The sequence below is a fragment of the Chelon labrosus genome (assembly GCF_963514085.1).
Source record: "Chelon labrosus genome assembly, chromosome: 15".
NCBI lineage: Eukaryota > Metazoa > Chordata > Actinopteri > Mugiliformes > Mugilidae > Chelon > Chelon labrosus.
Window position 1 is genome coordinate 3,025,313 of NC_140348.1, and position 19,193 is coordinate 3,044,505.

At 40.9% G+C, this 19,193-nt stretch overlaps 1 protein-coding gene across 1 annotated transcript; it reads right to left on the reverse strand.

Annotated features, from left to right (window-relative positions):
- Positions 1 to 318: 318 nt before the first annotated feature.
- LOC311500870 (zinc finger BED domain-containing protein 4) lies at positions 319 to 16,332 on the reverse strand (the record flags this gene model as incomplete). The annotated part of the gene is made up of 3 exons (XM_084562499.1): positions 319 to 526; positions 14,667 to 15,284; positions 15,503 to 16,332. 3 exons carry the CDS (start codon positions 16,330 to 16,332, stop codon positions 319 to 321), a joined length of 1,656 nt encoding a protein of 551 aa, XP_084418625.1.
- Between the last annotated feature and the right edge of the window lie 2,861 nt (positions 16,333 to 19,193).

Genomic DNA, 19,193 nt, shown 5'->3' on the forward strand with positions numbered 1-19,193 from the left:
CAACACCTTTAAAACCAACATGAACTTTGGGATTAAGAATTCCCCTGGCTTTGGTTGTTTTTAAACAGTTGGAACAAAAACATTTAAAATGTAACAAAACCTTTTTTTTTTCAGTATGGAGAAGTTTAATACTGAGCTTTAGACTTCTACGTTGTCAGAGGATCAAATCTTTAAACATGTCCCTTTTTTTGTACTGTTTTGTTCTGTCAGCCTTTTTAAAAAGTTGCTGGTGTTCCTTTATGCCAAAGGGTAATGCATAAAAAATAAAATGTTCTGCCAGTTGTTTAGCTGATTATTTGTCTAAATATGAAATTAAGATTAAATATCAGCCATGTTTTTCAGGGTGATGTAGCTCTCTACAGCAGACTTCCACTGATGAGGTGGTCTCAGACCACTTTGTCTCTGCAGTTCTTCGTAGTCATGCTGGTCACAGTCCCCATCAGGAATTGCTGGTGTTGGCACTTGTGTTTCAAGCTGGCTTAGAGTTTGTGGGGATGCTGGGAATCCACAGTCCATCCCATTGAATCTGGGAACAAATACAGAAAAAAAACACAAGATTGATCAAGCATCACACTGACAATGGTTTGTTTTTGCTTATATTTCAAGTTTACAATGTTTTTGGCATTCTATGCCAATAAAATGTAAGCTTGGAATGCAAATTTTTCTTCAGCATGCCTATGATTAACCTGACTTTTTTTAAAACAAGAAATGAACTCAGAGGCCACAAGACTACATAATAAAAGGTCAAATACACCATCAAATCTTAGAACAAAAGTGATACTGACTAAAGCAGGATATGCACTGTTCTGAACTTTTACCATCTAAAACATGTTAAAATTATAAAACTGCACCATCAGTGATTTCTCCATTTCCTCATGTAGATGTAATACGTTATCCAAACGTGTTTGTCTTAACATAGTTTGCAATACACACCTGTGAGGTAAATTGTACATTGCCTCTGGTCTTCCAGATGGGCAATTAGACTGCCGAACAGGACAAATAATGTGAGTGTTCCAGTGGTGCTTGTATTCGTCCAGTTCTTTCTGTAGCACGCCCAGAAAGCAGTGTCGCAGCAATCTTGTGTGTTCGTAGCTGCCATTGAACAGATGCCGCTCCCTCAAGTCACCAAACAGATCCAGCCAAAATTGTATCCTATTATGAGAACAAAAATTTTATGAGAAACTATAATACTCCTCTACTGTAAAAGAGTCAATGTCTGACTTGTGATCTGTTGTGTTTGAAGAACTAGATTTTATTTTTTTTTAAAGAAATTTAAGTCTTAAATAAGATGTAAACTGTGTTGAAGACACTGTTCACTTTGGCTTGGCTGCTTTTTGTTGAATCAATCACATACAGTAAATACAAAAATGTGGTGGGAAGTATAACACAACTATCACAACACAGATTATCAATGAAGAATGAATTGTGTGATAAAAACCTTTGTTTGCGAAAGTATGACCACCAGCTTTCAATGCGCTGGTTAGATGTTGAAGTGCCATACATGTGACTTCTGGTACCAGCAAGTTCATCTGTTTGCTCTGATCTTAAGGAACAATGAAGTGCTGCCATCAGTCCATTTTCTGTGCCACAGTCTGTGTGGAGGTAGCCTGGGTGTTCCCATACTGCTTTGCGCGCGATTTCATTCTCGCTGCAAAAGCAGTCTGGAAACCATCGCCCATATTTTCTCCTGAGATAGGGAACCAATCACAGAACGGGGGGGGGCAGCAAGACGATGACGACGTCTATGCGCGACACCGAAGCTTGTAGTGTATTAATCCAACATGGCAGCGGACCTAACGTTACCGTTCGATGCAGCCTCAGACAGTGTTTTAAGTAGCTTAGAACGCAAGTTTATTTTAAAAAAAGAGCAACGTTTGGCGTTGAAAGACTTCATTGCCAAGAAGGATGTGTTTGCTCTGCTACCAACAGGCTTTGGCTATGAATCGCGCGCAAGGCAGCATGGGAATTACCAGGCGCATTTGATAGACATTCGTAGCGCCCAATAAACGGCTCTAGGCATTTGTAAAACCACGCCTCAAATACGAGAAAATAAACACGTAGTTTCCAGACCAGCATCTCACTGAGATGTGCAGTCGCGTCAGCCAGGCTAGTGTGGAGGCGCATTGGAAAAACTCCAAATTCAGCTACACACTTGATATAATTTTGAGCAATGACAGTAGGATCATTGTTGGACTTTCCACATTTGAGCCACATAATTTTTCTGGAGAAGCCATCAATACAGCCACTTATGGCAATTCCAAAAGGTTTCAGCTTGTCATATCCATCAACATGCCAGACTTCATTTGGTCCCCTTGAGTGGTATGTTCTTCGGACAAATCTTCTCCTAGAACGGTTCTCTATCCCAGACGTGTCAAGTTCTCTCATTAAGTGCATCACATCACATCTTCTGACTGTAAATGAGTATTTCTGTTTAAGAATCTGCCACATTGCTCGGTAGCCTAAAAGCTTGCCTGATCCCTGAAGCTCCTCAGAAATGGCTTCTCGCACAGCAGCAATAGTAGTGTAGTTAGTCCTCTTAGTTAGGTCTGCATCTTTTAGCCTTCTTTTTAAAGTGCTGAGACTCATGGAAATGTTGTGTTTGGTTGCCAGTAAGTCCAATATTATTTCAGAAGTATGGCCCTCTGTGAAATATTTGTGGATAAGTTCATCCACTGTGGTTTCTTCAGGACCTGATGGATATATACATGAAAACAGTTTACAAGAAAAAAGTACATCCTATACATTCACATTTTTACATTTAATACATCCAAAAAAGGTTAAAAAAAGGCAACTGGACTTGTAGAGTTTGTTCAGAAGACGTTTCACCACTCATCCGAGTAGCTTCTTCAGTTCTGGTGGACTGGTGGGAAATCTGAGGTTTAAATAGGAACTCCTCCTGAAAAAACTTGCTTGTTATGCTAATAACCAGAAACTGGTGCAGCTAATTTCCCTTAACGACTGGGTACTTACCTGTAGTGGAGGGGGGGACTGTGTTGTCCCTGTCCTCTTTCCTATGAATGGTTCTCTAACGACTCTTGTCCGTCAGAGGCTCCAGTGTCAAGGTGTGAATGAGACTGAAACTTCTTGGGGACAGAAGTTAAAACTGTATTGTAAATAGATGGCAAATTAAATCTCAGTCCACCTCCTCTGTTTAGTGAAGGTTTTTCCAGTTTGACATAGATGGCTTCCTTAACTCCTCTTTCAAACCATCGGTCTTCTCTGGCTAAGATTTGGACGTTGTTATCTTCAAAGGAGTGTCCTTTGTCCTTCAGGTGTAGGTGGACCGCTGAATCGTTTCCTGATGAGCTGGCTCTCCTGTGCTGGTACATGCGTTTATGGATGGGTTGTTTGGTTTCCCCAATGTATAAATCTGTACACTCCTCACTGCACTGAACAGCGTACACCACATTACTCTGTTTTTGCCTGGGTGTTTTGTCTTTTGGGTGGACCAGTCTTTGCCTAAGTGTGTTTCCTGGTTTGAAATAAACTGGAATATGGTGATTTCTGAAAATTCTCCTGAGTTTTTCGGACACTCCAGACACGTACGGGATGACGATGTTTTTTCTTTTGTTGTTCTCCTCCTCTCTGTCCCTTTTGGGGTATCTTTTTGAGCCTTTTAGAAAGGCCCAGTTGGGATATCCACATGTCTTAAGTGCCCGTTTAATGTGCTTTTGCTCCTTCTCCTTGCCATCCGGTCTTGTGGGTACAGTCTGTGCTCTGTGCTGGAGCGTTCTGATGACCCCTAGTTTGTGTTCCAGGGGGTGGTGGGAATCAAATAATAAGTGCTGGTCAGTGTGGGTGGGTTTTCTATACACTTCAATGTTGAGGCTTCGGTCTTCTTCCACATGCACCAGACAGTCCAGGAAAGCCAGACTACCTCCGCTGATGTCCTCCCGAGTGAACTTGATGTTGCTGTCCACTGCATTGATGTGCTGTGTGAAAGATTCCACTTCCTGCGTCTTGATTTTAACCCAAGTGTCGTCCACGTACCTGAACCAGTGTGTGGGGGTGTTACCTGTGAAAGAGTTCAGGGCTCTGGTCTCGACCTCCTCCATGTAGAGATTGGCCACAATAGGTGACACCGGTGACCCCATTGCACAGCCGTGTTTTTGCCTGTAGAATCCTCCATTAAATTGGAAATAGGTGGTCGTCAGGCACAGATCGAGTAGCAAACATAGTTGGTCTAGGGTGAGGGTGGTCCTATCAGCCAAGGAGTCATCCTTTAGTAGTCTTTCCCTTACTACTCTAGTGGCTTCTCCGGTAGGGATACACGTAAAGAGGGAGGTTACATCATAGGATACGATGGTTTCCTCTGGACCCAGTGTGATGCTACTAACTTTGTGGACGAAATCCCTGGAATTTTCAATGTGGTGGGGAGTGTTGCCCACCAACGGAGACAGGATGGATGCCAGGTGTTTAGCGATGTTGTATGTAACCGAGTTTATGCTGCTGACGATGGGTCTGAGAGGTGCTCCTTCCTTGTGTATTTTCGGAAGTCCATAAATACACGGGATGGCATCCCCGGGATACAAACGATAGTAAAGGCGTCTATCGATTGCCTTATCCTTCTCCAGCTGTTGTAAGTATTTTATTGTTTTGGTTTTGTAGGTGTTGGTTGGGTCTCGCCTCAGTGTCTCGTATGTGTCCTTGTCGCTGAGGAGGCTGTTAATCTTTGTGTGGTAATCCGTTGTATTCAACACCACGGTGCACCTTCCCTTGTCGGCTGGCAAGATGGTGATGTCCTGGTCTCTTTGTAGTGACACCAGAAAAAACGGTATGTCTTTTGTGTTATGAGGCAGTGTTGGTTGCCAAAGAGTACAATCTACGTCGGCATTTTGACACCAAACACGGAGCCTGACAATTAGTACCTAACCTGACATTTTAAAAGGATTTATGTTATAACAGAGCAATTAGTAAACATATTTTTTTTACATCTATGCAAATGCATATATAATATTTGTAATTTGAATAAGTAATTTTCAGGTTGTGGGGACAACACAGCTCACAATTGACTCATGTGGTTTCAGTGTGTGTGAATAACTGTCATTAGCTCTGTGTTCAATGTGGTTAACAGTAGACTGACCGTGTTGATGTGTGTCTGTACATCAGTCAAGGTGTTTTTTGTTTTTTTTCTGGACAGATAATCTGGAAACATGGATTCACTGCACCAGCCGCATGTGTGGATTATTGGGAGTTCCATCATTGCCAGGCTCCATCAATTCGTTACAGCCCATGGACTTGATGACAACCTGTGTCTGCCCGCTGGAGTCCGCAAAACGTTGGTGGGAGCCCGCTGGCCGCCGGAGGAGCGGGAGCCTGTTTGCTAAATCCATTTGCTGCGCTCCAAATGTCATCTGTTTTTTGCCCTTCCTTATCAATATATCTATAGACAGTAACAATGAAGCTCATTTTTGCACTGTTTTTTGTATTTTCATTTGTTTCTCGTGGGACGGTTTTGTCAAACTGTGGTAGTGGGGTTCATGGACATGCCCCCCACACACCCTTGGGTCCTTCCAGGTCAGTGACCTGCACCTGGTCATTGGCTGTTGATAAATAGGCCCAACATCCAATGCTGTCCTGCTGCTTGGCAGGAGGAATTCACGTATCTTTTCCTACTTTGATGTGTATATCTGTCTTGCAAGACAGTTTTATACACACAGAAACTTCACTCATTGACATGGTAGATTCCAATACTGATGACAAGGAGTCAACTTCTAATATAAAATGAAAATGTTTTATCCGTCTTCTCCTTTTACTATCCAGGCAATGTTCAGCCTAACCCAGGCCCCTTTCTGAAGAATATTAGTACCCCTGATGAATTCAAAGCCAGATCAGGCATCTTTTATTTGAATGTCCGGAGCCTGCTCCCTAAAATTGACACAATTAATATCTGGGTGCAGACAACTGAAACTGATATTCTTGTGTTGTCTGAAACTTGGTTAAGTAAATCAGTCTCAGATCAGGATATCTCTATTAATGGTTATAATGTATTCCGCTGTGATCGTCCCAGGAAAGGTGGAGGTGTAGCCATTTATATAAAAAATAAGTTTCATGCTACTCTCCTTTCCTCTGTATCCTTTAGCAAACAGTTTGAATTTTTGGCACTGAAACTTGAATTTCAACAGAGACAGTCCCTTACAGTCATGGGCTGTTATAGGCCACCCTCAGCCTGCAGTGAGGCTCTAAGTTATTTAAATAACTGTGTCTCAGGGTTAAACTCTGGTGAGTTTGACTTAGTGGGGGAACTAAACCTTGATTGGTTGTCATCAGCCTCAAATGGCTTGAAATCTATCTGTGATTCATTAAATCTAAGCCAATTAATAGACAGCCCAACCCGGCCTAACATTAAATACCCCTTAAGATCATTGCTCCTTGATCTTATAATAACAAATACCCCCCACAGGTATACTGATGCTGGTGTTTTCGGGAACGATCTGAGTGACCATTGTGCCATTGCAGTGGTCAGGAATGTCAAACTCCCCAAAACTAAACCACGAATTTTACTTAAAAGAAATTTTAAACTTTTTCATGAGCAGGCTTTTTTGCATGATTTGTCCAACTTTGAGTGGGAAAGAATCTCCCTCCTTGATGATGTTGAGCTGGCCTGGAGTTTCTTTCATTCTGAATTTTTGAAGCTAATCAATAAACATGCTCCCTTACGTAAGTTTAGGATAAAGGGGCGAAACAATCGATGGTTTTCCACTGAAATTGGAAACCTCAAAGAAAGAGATCTTGCCAGGGCCAGAGCACGAAAAACAAAACTTGAGGCTGACTGGCTCAATTTTCGTCAGCTCCGCAACAAATGTACCTCCATAATTAAGAAGGCTAAATCTGAATTTTATTTATCTGAAACCACCAAAAATCTATATGATCCCAGGAAATTTTGGAATGTTGTGAGATCTGTTTCTGGTGTTATGCCCTTTACTGACCTGCCGAACTTTTTGGTCAAAGACACTGGAAACCTGACCGATAAATCTGCCATGTTAAATTATTTTAATGAACATTTTATCACAGCAGGGCACTTGTTTGATTCTTTTAACAGTGATTCTAAAAGCACCATATTAACTGATGAACCTTCTCTTGTAAGCCGTCTCCCTGTTGATTGTTCTTGTCATGTGTCTATTTTTGAGGTCCGTAGTGTGCTAAAAAAATTGGACTCCAAAGAATTAGCTGGTCCAGATAGTTTGGATCCATTTTTTGTAAAACGGGCTGCTGACTTAATAGCTGAGCCTCTAACTGGTATTTTTAATCTAAGCCTCAGCACAAACAAACTTTCTAAAGTTTGGAAATCTGCGTTTGTCCTCCCACAGCTAAAAGGAGGCGAACCCTCACTCGTTAATAATTACAGGCCTATCTCTAAACTATGTATTTTGGCCAAAGTATTTAAAAAATTGATCTGTGATCAACTGAAGGATTTTTTGGAATTGAGGAACATTCTAAATCCCCTTCAGTCAGGTTTTAGGAAGCAGCACAGCACTGCTACTGCTGCCCTAAAAGTCCTTAACCCTCATACCTGATTTTAAAATAGTTACGTTGTTACCACTAAGGGACAAAAGTGTCCTCTTTTAAAATGCCATAAAAATGGCATATGTTAATATTTTTTTCTGCTTTTTTTTACATAAATCTTTTCATCTACTTCAGTCCTAATCATAAATACCAAATGTTTGATTATTTTCAATATTTTAATCCTTTATATGCCAGTGTTTGTGATGGCATCCAAAATTTATCGTAAAAAAACACACAAAAAATGAAATATTTTCAATAATCTGAATGCAAAGTGGATTTTTCTTGGGGGGATTATTAGAGCATTGGATATGTCAATGAACAGTAGCAAGATTGATTTTGATGGATTTTTAGTTTTTTTGTAGTGTCAGACTTACAAAAATAGTTACGTTGTTACCACTAAGGGACAAAAGTGTCCTCTTTTAAAATGCCATAAAAATGGCATATGTTAATATTTTTTTCTGCTTTTTTTTACATAACTCTTTTCATCTACTTCAGTCCTAATCATAAATACCAAATGTTTGATTATTTTCAATATTTTAACCCTTTATATGCCAGTGTTTGTGATGGCATCCAAAATTTATCGTAAAAAAACACACAAAAAATGAAATATTTTCAATAATCTGAATGCAAAGTGGATTTTTCTTGGGGGGATTATTAGAGCCTTGGATATGTCAATAAATGGAAGCAAGATTGATTTTGATGGATTATTATTAGTAGTATTGGTATTGTTTTTTTGTGCTGTGTACAAACAACAAACAACAAATCCAATGAACCTACTGTTTTGTACTTTGCACCTGCACCTGTGTGTCTTTGAAGTAAAAGGATAAATGTTATAGATCAAACGCCTCAATTAGACACACACTGCATCACCGTTTGGTACGGCACCACTATGGCCAGGACCCCAAACGCCTGCAGAAAGGATCACCAGGACTCTATTGCCCTCTCTGCAGAATATCTACAAGCATAGAGTCCGAAGGAGAGCTGCCTCCATAACTAAGGACCCCACCTGCCCCCAACACAGACTGTTCACACTCCTTCCTTCAGGAAGGAGGTACAGGAGTGTGAAATATAGGACCTCGAGACTGTTCTTCTTCCCCACTGCCATAAGAGTCCTCAAGAGCTGACAGGAGTCTACAATCACAGACTAAAATCATGCCATGTTCACTTTCCAGCTTCTGTTTACATTTTTTCAGTACATTGTTTTCATTTCATTTGCATATCAATATTTGCACTTCGTCTTCATCTTCTCGTGCTTATCCGGGTCCGGGTCGCGGGGGCAGCAGCTTCAGCAGGGAAGCCCAGACAGCCCTCTCCCCAGCCTCTTCAGCCAGCTCCTCCGGAGGAACCCCCAGGCGTTCCCAGGCCAGACGAGAGATGTAATCCCTCCATCGTGTCCTGGGTCCGACCCGAGGTCTCCTTCCGGTGGGACATGCCCAAAACACCTCTCCCGGGAGGCGTCCAGGAGGCATCCTTACCATATGACCTAGCCACCTCAACTGACTCCTCTCGACGTGGAGGAGCATCGGTTCTACTCTGAGCTCGTCCCATATGTCCGAGCTCCTTACCCAATCTCTAAGGCTGAGCCCGACCACCCTGCGAAGGAAACTCATTTCAGCCGCTTGTATTTGCGATCTTGTTCTTTCGGTCATTACCCAAAGTTCATGACCATAGGTGAGGGTTGGAACGTAGATCAACCGGTAAATTGAGAGCTTCACCTTTCAGCTTAGCTCTCTATTCACCACGACCGACCGGTTAAGTATCCACATCACTGCAGATACTGCTCCGATCCGCCTGGTGATCTCCTGCTCCCTCCTACCTTCACTCGATACGATATTTGCACTAGTTATCTTATATTTTTGTATTATATGTATCTTTTTATATTCTAATTGTAAGATTTTTTTTTATATTCGTAGGCATTTGGGTGGACGGCAAAAGAAGAATTTCATTGTACAGGGAAACATGTTTCTACACTGTGCACACGAAAATAAACTCTTTGAATCTTGAACATACACACGCACACACACCCGCACACACACACACACACCCACCCACACACACACACACACACACACACAAAATCAATGCAAGGATCCCTTTCTCCCCATGAGCAATAACATCACTTTTATATCATAAGAAACTTGGGAGCTCCAAATCACAGCAACTGTGGAAAATACATTTGCAAAGTTCACACATCCTTTTGCTGCAGTTCCTGTGTATGAGGGTGAACTGAACTCACACACATGTACACACACGCACAAACACACACAACATTCCTGATGCCATTGATGTACTTTTCTGTTCCACATTTTTAAATATTTATGTATTTATGTTTTACTTCTAGAGCGATCGAAGTTGTTGGACACTGCACTCCTAATTGAAATGCATTGTATGTAATGCATTGTGATGCCATCACAAACACTGGCATATAAAGGGTTAAAATATTGAAAATAATCAAACATTTGGTATTTATGATTAGGACTGAAGTAGATGAAAAGATTTATGTAAAAAAAAGCAGAAAAAAATATTAACATATGCCATTTTTATGGCATTTTAAAATAGGACACTTTTGTCCCTTAGTGGTAACAACGTAACTATTTTTGTAAATCTGACACTACAAAAAAACTAAAAATCCATCAAAATCAATCTTGCTACTGTTCATTGACATATCCAATGCTCTAATAATCCTACCAAGAAAAATCCACTTTGCATTCAGATTATTGAAAATATTTCATTTTTTGTGTGTTTTTTTACGATAAATTTTGGATGCCATCACAAACACTGGCATATAAAGGATTAAAATATTGAAAATAATCAAACATTTGGTATTTATGATTAGGACTGAAGTAGATGAAAAGATTTATGTAAAAAAAAGCAGAAAAAAATATTAACATATGCCATTTTTATGGCATTTTAAAAGAGGACACTTTTGTCCCTTAGTGGTAACAACGTAACTATTTAGGTTACACAGTGTAAAAATAGAGTATTATGGGATTTGTTTTTGAAATATCAAAATTTGTTCAAAAATACACACCTTTACCAAATATCATAGCAGCAAGCATAACCAACACTGAGTAATCAAAAAAATAAAATCTGAAAAGGACACTTTTGTCCACATCAGGTATGAGGGTGTGTTTGAGGCATTGGACTCGAAAAAGTTCTGTGTGGCTCTGTTCATTGACCTGTCTAAGGCATTTGATACTGTGGATCACAATATTCTGTTAGAAACTCTCTTCAAGAATAGCATCTCCAAACAAGCTACCTCTTGGTTTGCCGATTATTTGGCAAATAGAACACAATGTGTTAAGATGCTGCTCACTTTCGATTGCTCAGGCATTTGCATTTTTACAGTCCGCCTTTGATGCAGTGCAGATTTGTCTGGAGAAACTGAAGCTGGTTTTAAATGCTGATAAATCCAAACTAATGATTTTTTCAAATTCATCTGTTCCCTTGGAGAATATCCCCTCAATCAAAACTGTCCGGGTGAAACTCTAGAGCTGGTCACCAGCTATAAGTACCTGGGATTCATAATTGATGAGGAGCTTTCATTCAAATTGCATGTTAAAAATTTTATCTCCAAACTAGACAATTCCCCTGCGGGAAATCGCGAGAGTGATGCAGTGGCCGCAGCAGTCTGCGATACCATGCTATATTGCTGTGATCAGGGTTTCCGCGGAGTCTTAAAAAGTCTTAAAAAGTCTTAAATTTGATAATGCCAATTTAAGGCCTTAAAAAGTCTTAAATACGAGCATATTTTGCATCGTAGGTCTTAAATTACATTTCATCAAGTCTTAAATCCTTACGTGCATTTACCGCTTCATTCGCATTTCGTTCAATGCGTCGGTGTCATTCACTGTTAGTTCCGTGTGTTCTGTGTAGTTCTTTATTAAATATAACTATTAGCAGTACGCCAAAATTAAACTACAAATGAGACCAGGAAGTGGAATCCGGTGTTCAGCCCGGTTTGTAATGTGTTACTGCACCGGGTAGGTCCGGTCGTACAGCGCAGGCGAAGCGGGGAGATTTTATCGTCACATAACGTTTGTTAGCGTTATGGATTTTTGTCTCCTTATGGATTCCAGACTTCTTCTGTCACATGAACCTCGTTGTCAACTTGGGAAATTTCCGAAATGTAAGTTTAATGATTGCTGGCTTTGTAACGTGAAGTTGGAGAGAAGCTTAGCCTCGTTTGCTAGTAGTATGCTTCAACATGAAGTAGCAAGGCAGGAGACCAAGAGGAGGGATTTACGCACAATACATTTATTAAACAGAACCATATAAATCATATAACACGGCATATTACAAAATATAATAACGATAATAAAACGTTCGTGGCTTGTAGCTTTCACCTGCGTCCACATTACGGAGATTGAGGAAGTAAAAAACAAAGGAGACGGATTCAAGAGTGACACCTGCTGAACTAAGCGATGAAAACAAATGAGGCGCCGCCGTGTGGCGTAAACTGGTACTACTCCATGTAAAGCTCGGCTGTTACAGCCCTAACCCTAACCCTAACAGTGAAATGATTTCGTTGTTTGGCTCAACTATGTGCTGAACGGTCCTTATAAGGAAATCACCACTGGCTCTATTAATTTTTCCTCAGAGGTTTCCTGCCAGTATGGTGGTGTCAACCAAAAAAAAGTCACGTGACACCCGGAGTTCTATAGTGGTCTACAGCGATGTGTTTCAAAGCTGTTTAATTCCATTGAAATATTACAAAACTATTACAAAACTATGCATGGCACATGAGATGCAGGAGGATGTTAAATCACGTCAAGAGGATAGTTGATAGTTGAATTTGTACTTCGAGTAGGTCTTAAATGTAACCCATAATGGTCTTAAAAAGGTCTTAAAAAGTCTTAAATTTCACTTGATCAAACCTGCAGAAACCCTGTTATTTGATGCTGGCTTTCAGGTGGAGCTGGGAGGGGTCTGCTGCCTGTACCTGCCCTTCAGTTTGTAGAAGGCGAAGCATAAAGGACGACCCTTATCAGTGTCTCTCTGTCTCTCAGCCAGACCTACTGCATCCTCCTCATCCTGTTTGGTTTGTTGTACCCTGCATGACATCAAACTCACACCCCTCCTGTCAGTAGGAACCAGGCCTTAAATGACTATTTGAGTTGTGCTTTTTGTTATAGCTGCTGCTCATGGTAGTAAAGACATGCTACTTAGTAAAGACATGCTAATTGCTAACATTAGTGGCTAATGCTTTACTACCAAGAGCGGCCAGCGTGCTAGCTGCTCATGGTCGTAAAGACATGCTAATTGCTAACATTAGCAGCTAATGCTTGACTGCATGTAAAGACATGCTAATTGCTAACAATTGTGGCTAATGGTAGAATTAGTAGCTCATGTGTGTAAAAATACATGTTAAAAATTACTATTTGAGGTGTGCTTTTTCAATACACAACCCCGGCAACAGCCCACTCGGCACTTCAAAAATTTCCGCGGGAATTTTCTAGTTCTATTTATTATTCTATTTTATGTAAGCCACAGGTCCAACAAATATTTCGTTATCCAGCATAATGACAATAAAGACTCTCTTGACTCTTAAATAAAGTCAAATTGACTGACTGATAGCTGTAATGCCAATTTAGCCATGTTAAATCACATGCATTTATGCTAATAGTGGAAATAAAAAATGCCAGCAGTTCAAATGAACATGTAATAGGGTAGGCTACTTTAAGTTTTCACTGCCTACTTTTCTAAGGGTGCCCCTATTCCCTGTGGTGTCTGTGCACATCTCACACTGTTGACTTTCAACTACTTTCTTTGGAAATTAACAATCTTAAATTTACATGAAAACTCGTTAATCTCTCTCATTTCTTCTCCCCATCTATCTGTGCACATACACAGTATTTTAATACAACAGAATTCCTAAAGTTGTTTTCATTCACTTATTTTCTGTTTCTATTGTCAGACAATAAAACAAGGGTGAAATGCTGAGTGAAACGTGGCCCATTAACCGTTAATTACCTCGAAGCTCCCGCTCTGTTGAAACCAGAAATATGTTTAATCTCACTGCGCACAGCTAACTCGGTGAACGACACGCCCACTAATAACTTTCCTCTGCTCCTCCGCCTGTCACTCAACGGAGGACAGAGAGGAGCCTGTGGCCGCCGAAGAGAAAAACCTCACACTCACAGACTAACATGGTTCGAATTACGGGGGGTATTGGGGGGGTCTGACTCCCCTAGATGAGACTTAGACCCCCCCAAAGTAGATGAAAATAATAGTTTGGGGGGTACTGAAATTTTTTTAATAAAATATAATGTTAGCCTTTCCAAAATTTAAATGCAGTATTACCATCACATCAATTCAGGAAATAATCTAATGAAATACGATTTTCAAACCCTCACCCCCATTGGGATGTACCATTTCTCAGTACTTTCAGTTGTTTGCTATTAGTGGTGTAAAACCCGGATCTTTTGAGGGATTCGGATCAGTCTGAATCACTCACTGATATGATCCGGGTTTTGCGAATCACTTGAGTCACTTGAGTCACTTGACCTAAAATGGCCCGAGTGCGAAAGAAAGTGTTTCCAGTACATACATTTCCTCGCGACTTAAAGCATATACACTTGACTTTTTGGGTTACTATTTTCTCCTGCCATTAGTCTTTAGTTATATTTCATGTGTCAGCAAGTAGGCCCATTCAGCAGAATGTTAATAACCACCAGGTATTAAAAGTAGCCTACTAATAGTTGAACCATTATTGAATTTTTATTGAACGTGATAAATAAAAAATTACACATACACGGGGCATAAACGTCCAACAAATGAAACAATTTGTGCAAATAAGGTAAAGGTTCCCTAATAATATTAAAGGCACATACAACAAACTGCAGAGAAATCTGAAAAAGTGCAAACTGCTTTAAAGTGAGACTGCAAACAAGGCGTATGAAATACAAAAAAAATACAAACTTACATTAGCTTAAAATGTGTAACTAAGAATAAACTACAATACAATATACAATATGCCAACAAAAATGCCTACTACAGTTTGGTAAAATAAAAAATATGAAGAAAGTAATCTAAGAATAAAGACAATGGAAATAAAAAGCTGGCGGGGAAATGGACAGTGACACTATTTACTTTTTGACTTTTTGAGGTTGGCATTTAAAAATGCAAGCTGACAAACTTTGTCAGTGGTGAGGTGGCACCTCCTGTCTGACACAATCTGTCCTGTTTTGGAGAAAACCCGCTCTGAGGGCACTGAGGTGGCAACGATACAAAGTCTGGTCATCATCACAATGCACAGGTTTTTATAGACCTGTGCTCGTGTCTTCCACCACTGTAAAGGGTCAGCTGTTCGAGGAATGAGTTGTTCTGACAGATATCCCTTTACCTCAAGCAAGGCCACAGCTTGGGGGCTCTGCACGTCTGGCCTTAGGCTTGTGACTCTCTCTTCAAAGTCAGCCCAAAACACAGGCACAGACTGACTTTGAGGCCTTGCAGTTGCTGCAGCTTCACTGTCCTCTGAGACTGCATCAGAGGATGGCTGAGTGCCTGCCTTCATTGTTGCCCTCTCCACTCTTGAAATGGTCTGATTGGCATATGAATCGTTCACAAAGCCATGCCTTTTGAACCTCGGGTCCAGGAAGGTTGCATCAGCCAGTACATTGACCTTCTCAAGGTATCCTAATCGTTCCATCAGTTGAGCTGCAAGAGCGTTGACCAGCGTCTTCACAGCTTGGGTTTTGGGAGGGTTTCTCTGTTTGTCTGTTATGAATCTTTGCAGTCCTCGTGAAATCAAAATTGCTTTTGAGCCCGTCACGAAGCTGTGAGGAAATGATAAAAGATATAAGATAAAATAAATGATAAATGATCAATTTAATTTATTTCACTGGACAGCAGTGATCAGAGTGCTTTGTTTAAGGTCATAACATATTTTAATGAAAGACATATTACTTACAAGTACTTTAACAGTAATGTCTATAACCTGCAAAAGATAATGTCAACATGTAAAGTAAAGATATATAAAATGTGAAATGCATACCTCTCTGAGCTCATTTCTTTCGTGACCTCTTCAAAAGGTGACAGGACCACACAGGCTTCCTCCAAAGCTTCCCACTCTGCATGTGACAGTGTTGGCTCCTGTGGGTTTAGAAGTGCTAGTGTTGAGACCAGGGGCTCCTTGATTTGAAGTACGCGCTGCAGCATGTAAAATGTTGAGTTCCAGCGTGTAACAACGTCCATTTTTGGTCGCAACTGTGGCTGGCCCATACTCTGCTGCATTTGACGTAGTTTTTCTGTGGCCACTGTGCTTCTCCGGACGTATTCAGCCATGGCCTTCACCTTCTTTATAATTGTCTGTATGCCAGGGGCATCATCAAGAGCATGTCTCACAACAAGATTTAAAGAATGGGCAAAACAGCTCACGTGGTTCCATTGCAGGATGTCCTTCACCGCTTTCTTTATGTTCTGTGCATTGTCAGTGACACATGCTACAACCTTATCTTTGATTTCCCACTCCTCCACCACTTGATTCAATTTGTAGGCAAACTGCTCAGCTGTGTGTCTCTCTGTTAAAATAAAACAGTCCAGTAAGCTGCTCCTGAGTTTGAACTCTTCAATGTAGTGACATGTCACTGACATGTAGCGAGTAGTGGTTCTGGATGTCCAGCAATCTGTTGTCAGGCACACTGCAGTAGCATTCTGGATATTTACTTTAAGCTCTCGCCTAATCTTGTCATGTAGGTTTGGCAGCATCCTTTTTGAAAGCATGTACCTGCTTGGCAGAACATATGAAGGGTCCAGCGCAGCTGTGTATTCCCTGAAGCCCTCATCCTCCACAATAGAAAAAGGCTGAAAGTCCTTAGCTAACATATTAATAAGTGCCTCGTCCACTTTACTCTTTTGCAGAGGTTGCATGGGTCTTCTTACAAAGGCCCCCAGTGTTGTCTGCCTTGGGCGCCTTCTGACAACTTCTGGTGGTGCTAGGGCTGTTAAAGTGGCATCTATCCCCTCTGAACTGGATGATGCAGCAGATGTTGTTGCCACAACAGACTCAGTACTTGTAGCTCCTGTTGCTGCTGCTCCCTCTTCTTCCTCTCCTCGAGCGACTTCCATCAGTGCTGTGGGGTGTTTGGTTTTCAAATGCCTCATCATATTTGACGTAGTCCCTGCATGAGTAGAGATTAATTGTTTGCATAGTTTGCACTTAGCCTGCTTTGGATTTCCCATATCAAAGTGCATCCATACGCTGCTCTTCTTTCTAGTGCTCATTTTCACCACTCAAAAATCCTGACACCACTCAATGCTCTTGTCAGTTCTTTCTGAGGTGTTCTGCAAGAGCAAGTGTGAGGGATGGTGCCCCCTGGTCTCTTATTGGGTGAAAAGGTCAAGGGGGCCGGTCAACAGTTAAATACCATGGCAACCTAGGTCCAGTGCACTGGTTTATTTACATTTAGAAGATCAAAGAGGGAGTATAACAACAAATGATCTTGTTGGTGTTTTACTACTATTTCTACAGTATGACCCTAATATTGGACATTATGTATTATTATTATTATTGTTATTACATAATTATATTATATTATATTTATTATATTATATTATATTATTTATAGTACATAACTTGAGCTACATTCATGTTATTGCCATTTATCAATCATGTAAACACGGAAAATCATCTCAACTAAATCATATCAAGTAGGCCTAGCTTACATAAACCTAAAGCTTAAAATTACGCTGTGCAAAAGAAAAATAAAAAGTAAAAAAAATAAAATGAATGAGTACAGGGTCACCATTACAAAAGAATATTTTATTTTATTATGGTCTAAAATGTACGTGGATCCTTGAGTCGGTTAAGTTTCGTTTCTCTGCCGAGTGAGCAGCGAATCCGCAGGGACTCATGAGTAGCGAATCCGCAGGGATTCATGAGTAGCGAATCCGCAGGGATTCATTATGAGTGACGAATCTGCAGGGACTCATCATGAGCTGGCAAAGGGACTCAGTAGCGCCACTCCACTCCAGTGGCTGAGTGCCGTAATTTGCTAGTGGCCAAGTCGGGTAGTACATTTTGTTTCTCTGCCGAGTGAGATGTAAGATGTTTGAATGGTGCCGTTTATTGATTATATATCAATCAAATGTGGAAGGACTCAACTGAGCCGGTTCAATAGACGTCTCGATTCGTGATTCTTGAGTCTTCTTTGGTGGCCGGTTCAATGAGCCGGATCCCGAATCCTTTTTCCACCACTAAAGATTAGTAACATCATTGCCTTTTATCCATATTTAGTTTTTGTGCAGCATCAGATTTTCATTAAAACTTCCTTTCATACAGTTAGTGGCTGTTTTTGCCCCACTGACTTCCATTATAACCACATTATTTGAATGCACAGACATGACACTAAATAACAATGCATTTTACAATCCTGGTGATTCACCCTGTTCAGAAGGGCTCAGATTTGGCAATTTTACTGTTGACCACCAAATTGCGCCATTTACCCATTACATAGGCCTGTTGTATAAAAAGCTTAGTTTCTGTATTTGATATATGGAGTTTATGAAAATATTAGTGTGTGTGTGTGTGTGGGGGGGGGGGGGGATGCGTGTGTGGGTGCACTTACATTTATCACTTGGGGGGGTCCCACGACAGGGAGCACACCAACAGTGGGGGGCCCAAAACCGGCCTTAGGGCCCAAAATGTGCCCAATGTACAAGTCTGTACACTCTTCACTGCACTGAACAGTATAGAATAGAATAGAATAGAATAGAATTTTATTGTCCACCGAGGTGGAAATTTGTCTTCGGCTCACCAACAAAGAAGACAGACAGCATTAAAATACAAAAGTTGACATAAGTGTATTACCGGGTTTGAAATAAATTGGAATGTGGTGTTTTCTGAAAATTCTCCTGAGTTTCTCCGATACCCGAGCCACGTAGGGGAAGACAATGTTCTTCCTCTTGTTGTACTCCTCTCTTTCTTTCTGGGAAATCTTTTTGTGCCTTTGACAAAGGCCCTGGCGGGATATCCACACGTCTTGGGTGTTTGTTTGATGTGTATCTGCTCCTTATCCTTGCCATCCAATCTTGTTGGTACAGTCTGTGCTCGGTGCTGAAGAGTTCTGATGACCCCTAGTTTGTGTACCAGGGGGTGGTGGGAATCAAATGATAAATACTGATCAGTGTGAGTGGGTTTCCTATATACTCCAATGTTGAGGCTTGAGGCCTGTCCCTCCTCCACGTAGAGATTGGCCACGACCGGCGACACTGGTGACCCCTTTGCACAGCTGAGTTTTTGCCTGTAAAATCCTTCATTAAAATGGAATTAAGTGGTCGTCAGACACAGGTCGATCAACACACAGACTTGTTCTGGGGAGAGGTTGGTTCTACCGGCCAAGGTGTCATCCTTTCGTAGTCTCTCCCGTACAGCTTTTGTGGCTTCTCTGGTTGGGATACACGTGAACATGGAGACACAAATTTGGAAACTTCCTCCAGAACATTCTCAGGTAGCTGTGATGTCAGTTTATTGAAACACTGCTTGCTTGACTTGTTTCTGGTTGTTAACAGAAACAAGTCAAGCAAGTTGTTGATAGGTACCCACAGAGTTTACTATTTAAACCTCAAACTTCCCACCAGTCCCTTAGAACTGAGAGAACTACTCGGTGAGTGGTGAAACGTCTTGTCAAAAATCTCTACAAGTCCAGCTGCCTTTTTTGAAATGCTTTTTGGATAAATTTCAGGCT